Below are 7,406 nucleotides of genomic sequence, written 5' to 3'. Positions count from 1 at the left end.
GTCTCCAGGGGCGTGACCCTCCCCAGCAGTACAATCTCGCCCTGAGAATGCTGGGGATGGGGATGGAGACCCGCCGAGCTCGCGCTCGTCGTCTGGAGGCCGAGGTGCGAGACACCCCTCCAGACGGCGGTGCGGGCCGGGCGTCTCCGCCGCCACGCACCCCGTCACCACGCGCTGCCCCCTCCTCTGAGGAGCAGCGCACCCCTCCTCCCCGCGCCCCCTCCCCTCAGGAGGCACGGAGCGCGCCGCCACCCATGTGGCGGCCGTGGCAAAATGACGAGGCCGATGAATTGCCCGTCATTGAAATACAATCAACAAGTCAGAGGGAACTCAAAAATTTCAAAATGACAGCCCGTGAGGAGACTGTACAAATTAAAGGAGTTGTGAAGGATATTTTGACACAAGAAAGTATGGAGGGCTTTCTTCAAACTATCCTAGACCGCCAAATCGAGGCGCTCAAAGCGGCGCCCGACGACCGCTGTTTTATTGAAGTAGATTCTAGCGAGCACACGGACCGCCCCGTGTTTCTCGGCCTAAGACGCATAGACCAGCTTGCTCCAGACGTCATCTTGAGCCAGGTCATGCGCACCTTAAACTCAAACCAAGATTTTCTTGTGGACGGGCGGCTGCGGTTCAAGATGCTCCACATCCCTGTGACCCGCCCCGGCGGTAGGCCCGATAGGAGGCCGTGTGAGACGGTCGAGGCATGGCTGCACCGTTACGGCCCCAAGTCAGGTGCTATTTTCACCCCGAAAAATAACGATAACATGTGTCTAGCGCGCTGTCTCGTCATTGGTACCATGTACAAAAATATTTCCCACGCTCTGCTGTGTCACCACAAGAAACCTGCCTCTACGCTCCAAACAAGCAAGGCTTTGGAGCTGTGTGCTGAGGCTGGTGTGGACCCCCAAATCCCTTGTGGTATGGGTGAGGTAGAGAAATTCCAAAAAGTGTTGGAAAATTACCGCCTCGTTGTCTTTTTAGACAGGCGCGGTAAAGAGAGGGCTTACACAGGGCCCCAGTCTACTGTGGAGCAGCCCCGTAGAAATCTGTGTTTATTTCTACATGAGGGGCACTTCCACGCCATTCTTAAACCGGCGACGGCGTTTGGGTGGGTGTACTTTTGTGAAGACTGTCTTTGTGGGTACAGCAACAAAGATTCCCACCACTGCCCTGGCTCCTGTTGGCGGTGCGGTGGGCCTGAGGACCACCCCCTTGACGGGGGTAAATACATAGATTGCAACCTCTGCAATCGTTTCTTTGCTTCTCAGGAGTGTTTTGATTTCCATAAGACCACCAAGATCCACGCCCACGGCGCTACTACCTGCCTTGTAAAAAAGTTTTGTAAGACGTGTAACAGTGTATATAGTTTGAATGGTCGTGGCAAGAGGAAACGTACACAACATGTGTGTAACTCCTATTATTGTAAATATTGTAAGGATATTGTTGTCGAGTTTCCTAACAAACCCCACAGGTGCTACATTCTCCCTTGGGAGGAGCAACCCCTGTGTGAAAAAACTGATTACCTGAGAGTCTACGCAGATTGCGAAACGACTCAATTTGAGGTCTACCAAGACAAAAATAATTGGTTTGAACATAAAGTAAATTATCTTGTGTGTCAAGTAGTGTGTGAACTTTGTGAGAAAGACGAAGGTGACTTCATCACCTGTCCTAATCACGGTGAGCGCACAAAAGTATTTCATGCACTTGACAATATTGACAAAAATCCCGTCACGGATTTTTTAAATTTCTTAGAGGAATTATCGTCTCAACAGCCTGCTTTCGAGGAGAAGACTAAAAGGCATATCGCCATTTGGTCCCACAATGCCTCAGGCTTTGACAACCATCTGTACCTCCAAGAGATGGCCGCCCGTGGCAAAATACCCACTTTGATCTGTAAAGGGCTGAGAATTTTGGGTATGAACTACGGCTCCTGGGTGTTCAAGGACTCTTGCCTCTTTCTCGGCACCAAGCTGAGCAACCTGCCTGGCTGCTTCGGTATCGAAGGAGTGAAAAAATTTGATTTTCCTTACATGTTTAACCGACCTGAACATTATTCTTACGTGGGTCCTATGCCCGCTAAAGAGTTCTACAGCATCGGTAAGATGTCTGTTAAAGATGCCGAAACATTTGAGCGGTGGCATACCGAACAGCTCCAAGCCGGTGTCATTTTTTATTTTAGAGAGGAAATTAAAGAGTACACGATAAATGACGTCAGAATTTTACGGTTGGCTTGCGAAAAGTTTCGCACTGATTTCATTCAAGAGGCAGGCTTTGACTGCCTGCACCACTGTCTCACTTTGAGCAGTACTACATTCTGCATTTTCAGGCGTGACTTTATGCGCCCTCATACCATGGGTATCATACCGCGCCCTGGTTTTTACAGAGGGCTGGATACCTGCTCCCTAAAGGCCCTGCGCTGGTTGGCGTTTGAAAACTCTAGGCTGCAGCCACCCTCCCAGATTCAACACGCCGGCAACGGCCGTGAGGTGCGCCTCCTGGGCACCTACAAGGTGGATGGGTACGCCGAGATCAATGGAGAGAAAATAGTTTTTGATTTTCTTGGGTGCTGGCATCACTCGCACCCGCCGGACCAGTGCCTTACCTTCAAAAGTGTCACTCGCGAGGTGCGCGACAAGAGGGCCGAGGCCACCCGCAAGGAGCGTTACTTACGGACCATGCGGATCCATGACACTCTCAGGCGGTCTGGCTACAAGATCAAAATGATCTGGGAGTGCCAGTTTGACAGTGAGGAAAAATACAACCCTCACATGATAGACTTCTTTAAAGAGAACAAGTGTGAGCCTCCCGCCGTCCTCAACGAGCGGGATGGGCTGTACGGCGGCCGCACGGGCGCCTTCAAGGCCTACTACAAGTGCGACCTGGAGGCCGGCGAGCGAATAAATTATTATGACGTGCAGAGTCTCTATCCTGCCGTCCTCTGCATGAAAAAGTATGTGATAGGTCACCCTGAGGTCTTTGTTGGGGAGGACCCCGCTGCACCCTCTCTGGACCAGACGGAGGGCTACATCTCCTGCACGGTGCTCCCCCCGCGGGACCTGCTGCTCCCCCTCCTCCCCTGGCGCTCCCCCAACGGCCGCCTATTGTTCGTCCTCTGCCGCACATGCGGCGAGCAGGAGAACCAGGGGCCCTGCACTCACAACCTGGACGAGGAGAGGTGTCTAAGGGGAGTGTGGCCCGTGCCCGAGGTGCGTAAGGCCCTACAGCTCGGGTACCTGATCCTCAAGACTGAGGAGGTCTGGCACTACCCGAACACCATGCAGTACAATGTACAGACCGGAGAGGAGGGGCTGTTCAGTAAGTTCATTACGCACTGGATGCGTAAAAAGATCGAGGCGAGCGGCTGGCCCTCCCACTGCACCTCGGATGAGGCCAAGCAGGAGTTTGTTGATGGCAACAAAAGACTGCTCGGCATCACCGTAGACCCCACCGCCGTGAAGAAAAATGCCTCCTTGCGCCATCTCTATAAGGGTATTCTAAACTCTGCCTGGGGCAAGGCGTGCGAGCGTCCTGAGCGCTCCCACATCGTCATGGTGCAAAACTACACACAGCTGCTAGAGTTTGTCACGGACGATACCATACAGATCCAGGCCATCACCCCAATCAGTGACAGTCTTGTGCAAATTTCTTACACCCTAGTAGAAGCCTGCCAGGAGTCCTTGCCTACCAACTCTGTTATCCATGGGGCGTACACTACTATGTACGGCCGCCTGGAGCTCTACAAGTACATGGAGCTGCTGCAGGACAGGCTCTGTTACGAAGATACCGATTCTGTGGCGTTCGTGGCACGCCCTGGGTGCCCAGACCCACCCCTAGGCCCCTACCTAGGTCAGCTGACAGACGAGCTGGAAGCGTTCGGCCCGGGTAGTTTTTGCTATGAGTTTTGCTCGGGCGGGGCTAAGCAATATGCAATGAAAATTGCATGCGGAGGTGATGTGAACAACACAAAGGTGATCATCAAGCTGAGGGGTGTCACAATTAACCAGTCATGTAGTGACATTGTGACCTTTGACCGGTTCAAAGACATGGTGCTGCACGGCAAAGACCCAACACTGATTAAAATCCCCTCCCAGATAGCCAGAGTCAAGGGGTGGAGGCTGGTGACACGGCCTGCCCAAAAGATCTGGAGACCCTGTCTCACCAAGAGACAACTGGACGAGGGGCGTAAAGACACGCGCCCCTACGGTTATCAGGAGGTGGACCTCGATGAGGACGATGAGGCAACACTACTAGCCTTGATGGATTTGGCGGAGCAATAAAAAATTATCCTTCCCTTATGTTCCTATTCCTTTCCCTTTCCCTTCCCCCTTTCCTTTCTCCCCTTTCCTTTCTCCTTTCCTTTCTCCTTTCCCTTCCCCTAATGCAGCATGTGGGTCACAAGCCCCGCACGGCCCAAGTGCCGATGCAGAGCGGGGGGAGGGAGAGGGAGAAAAAGAGGGTCGCGTTGACCTAGGGTTGACCGGAGGGGGAGGGGTGACTGGAGGGGAGAGGGGTGGCGTTGACCGGAGGGGGAGGGTAATTAAGAGCCCATTTAATGGGGGGGAGGGGTGCATTTGACTGGGGGAGGGTAATTAAGAGCCCATTTAATGGGGGGGAGGGGTGCATTTGATTTGGGGACTTTTGAGCAGGGGACAGTATTACTACTTGGGGGATGGGGAGATCATTTGCTTCTTGCCGTGTAGTAAGTAGCGCAATTAATTTGAAAAGCGACAGCACACAAATGGTCAAGGCAAGTTAAGGGTTGAGCCAAGCCCAACGCGCGATCCCAAGCTTAAATTCAAGCCCAGTAATACGGTGACTTTTGGGTGGATGAAACAGGCGCGGTTTTAAGTCCGTCTGGCGGAGCGGTCGATGTGCTTTGGATTGCCTACTGTCTTGGGTTTTGTAGAACAAATTGCCTACCTACCCTAGAAGTAGGCGGGGGGGGAGGTCACCCCTTCGCCGCCCCCCCCCTTCCCCCATTAAAACAGCGCCCGGGATGAAGGTGGTTGAAAGAGGGTTGATGGTGTAACGAGCTCGGGCAGTGGCACGCTCCGCTGCTGGATGGCTGGTCTCTATGCAGCTGGGCTGGTGTGCTACGGCGTTGCACAACGGCAGCTCGGTTTCGGCGACGTCTTTGGCGTGGGCGGGGCGGGGCGGGGCCACGCGCCTTGGGCGAGAGGGTCTCGGTACTTCGAAAGCAATAAGATCGTCTGTCAATGCAGGATTGTATAGCATAGCACCTATAGCACATATAGCACCCAGCACCCCAGTCGGCACGGTCCAGGTTTCACCCCATGATGGCCATAACCCCGTACGTACACCGATAAATAAAGTGTGCAACTGCCATGTCCGTGCAAGAGCTCAACGAAACGTCGCACCTTTTAAAGTGTTTGACTGGACATTTGAATAATATGCAAAAGTGTAAAACAGTAAAGTTGAACACTTCTTGTATGTGTTCAACGTATGGCTTGGCTATTGAGCTATCGACACTTGCAAAGTGTTCAAATTTACCGTTGAACACTTTTTAGTGTTCAAAAGTCCAACACCAAAGCGTATGCACCATAGAGTTAATCACAACCAAGCATCCTTTGCTGGGAGGCGTCTGTCTCGCTGCCGCCGTCCGCGCTGCCCCCCACCACCTCTCACCCCTCCCACCCCCGCCGCCACCCTCGCAACCGCCGCTGTTGCCAAGCCGAAGCCTTATCCCAGGGTGGTCCGTCCCGTCAGCCCCGTTCTTTCTTCTGGTTATACTGTACCGGGTGGAGGCGTGCGGGCGGTTTGCATGCTCGCACGGCGCTGTAAGGCGCGCAGGTGAGCGCTAACAGGCAAGCCCACTCGCACGCCTGCATCCGGTACCAAGGTGGATCCACCTTGTCCGGTCCGGTACAACAACAGTATAACCAGAAAGAAAGAACGGGGCTAGAGGAGCGGACCACCGTGTATGGAGTGAGACCTTCCCGGTGAGACAGTCTTGGGGCCTGCCTCAAAACGGCGTTAAACAGCTGTTAAACAGACAGACAGTGCCCTCGACGTGTCCACGAAGCTCCCCCTTCCTTTTTCGCACAGCCGACGATCTGCCCGCCGCCTGGACCACAGCGATGGTACGGCGGTGCCTTAGGGACCATCCAGAAAGTACGTCCGATTTTTCTAAGATTCGTTCAGCGAAAGAGGGAAATGAGCGCCTGCGAGGCTCAAGGTAGGCCAGCCCGCACAACACACATGCACTACATACGAGAAGTTGCCTACCCACCAGGCGCTCCGAGAGCTAGCACAGGATGAACTTGGCAGTTTTGGAACAGCGAATCACGGACGTACTTTGTGGATGATCCCTTACCTCGCTGCCCCTCCCCCAACCTGTGGGGCACGATCGGGAGACAGGAGGCCTCTTTTGGTATAGTTTTGTTTAAGAATATTTGGTTGGACGAAGCCCAATAACACTATATGTGGTTCAATACTATGGCTCTCTGTGTTTGCTTTGAGCTGAAAGTGCAGAAAATTGCACTAAAATGACAATATTTGTCATGATGGCGGCAACGATCTAAACAAAGAAAAAAAAATACACAGTCATCAAAAACGAAAAGAATTGCCATGTGAATTTCGACGCGTCCGGCGAACAAAGGCGAATCTGCAGAGCGCCCGGTAACAAAGGCGAATCTGCGGAGCGCCCGGTAACAAAGGCGAACCTGCGGAGCGCCCGGTAACAAAGGCGAATCCCCATAAGAAATCCTACACAGATTCGCCTTTGTTACCGGGCGCTCCGCAGGTTCGCCTTTGTTACCGGGCGCTCCGCAGATTCGCCTTTGTTACCGGGCGCTCCGCAGATTCGCCTTTGTTCGCCGGACGCGTCGATTTGTGATCCTGGGAGAACCATAGTTAATCTTACTCTCTTCATAGTTTTCAAATCGAAATACAAGAGATCGAACGCTCCAAATCGAATTTCCTGCATCTGTGTTTGGCGGATAAACCATTGAATCTGTAAAATAGTGAGTAATGATTGTCGGATTTTTAGGTCATGGAGTGAGCCGTCTCCACCACTGCAGTATGCAGCACTTTTCCCCGCATGTTGACGTGTATAATAGGTTCACCTCTCCTCTAAGGTAGGGTCAACAAGCTAGGAAGAGATAGAGACAACTCACTTGTACGACCAAACACCTAATAAGAAATAACAAGTCAGAACGATAGCGGAAACATGAGAGAAGGGCGCCCTGGAGAAGAAGCTTTACAGCCCCTGGGGCGTTGACCGGAGGGGGAGGGTAATTAAGAGCCCATTTAATGGGGGAGGGGGAGGGTTGACCGGAGCGCGCGGCTTGGGTGCATTTGACGGGGGGAGGGTAATTAAGAGCCCATTTAATGGGGGGGAGGGGTGCATTTGATTTGGGGACTTTTGAGCAGGGGACAGTATT

General features: G+C 53.0%; 2 protein-coding genes across 2 annotated transcripts in view; one reads left to right on the top strand and one right to left on the bottom strand.

Annotated features, from left to right (window-relative positions):
* The first annotated feature begins 344 nt into the window (after positions 1-344).
* On the top strand, positions 345-4,280 carry LOC113213930 (uncharacterized). Its single transcript, XM_026433156.2, has one exon. The coding sequence runs from the start codon at positions 345-347 to the stop codon at positions 4,278-4,280; it is 3,936 nt and encodes a 1,311-aa protein (XP_026288941.2).
* A 1,511-nt stretch (positions 4,281-5,791) lies between these two features.
* The window catches only part of LOC127750340 (uncharacterized), a 3,990-nt gene continuing 2,375 nt past the window's right edge, over positions 5,792-7,406 (bottom strand). The window contains exons 4-5 of the mRNA XM_052271812.1: positions 6,887-6,976; positions 5,792-6,541 (exon numbers count right to left, since the gene is read on the bottom strand). Of these exons, the coding sequence (XP_052127772.1) occupies positions 6,458-6,541; positions 6,887-6,976 (174 nt within the window). The 3' untranslated portion in view covers positions 5,792-6,457. The remainder of the gene's footprint in view (positions 6,542-6,886; positions 6,977-7,406) is intronic.

Source organism: Frankliniella occidentalis, unplaced genomic scaffold, assembly GCF_000697945.3.
Source record: "Frankliniella occidentalis isolate FOCC.00 unplaced genomic scaffold, Focc_3.1 Scaffold175, whole genome shotgun sequence".
Lineage (NCBI taxonomy): Eukaryota > Metazoa > Arthropoda > Insecta > Thysanoptera > Thripidae > Frankliniella > Frankliniella occidentalis.
This window is presented reverse-complemented; position numbering and strand designations above follow the sequence as displayed.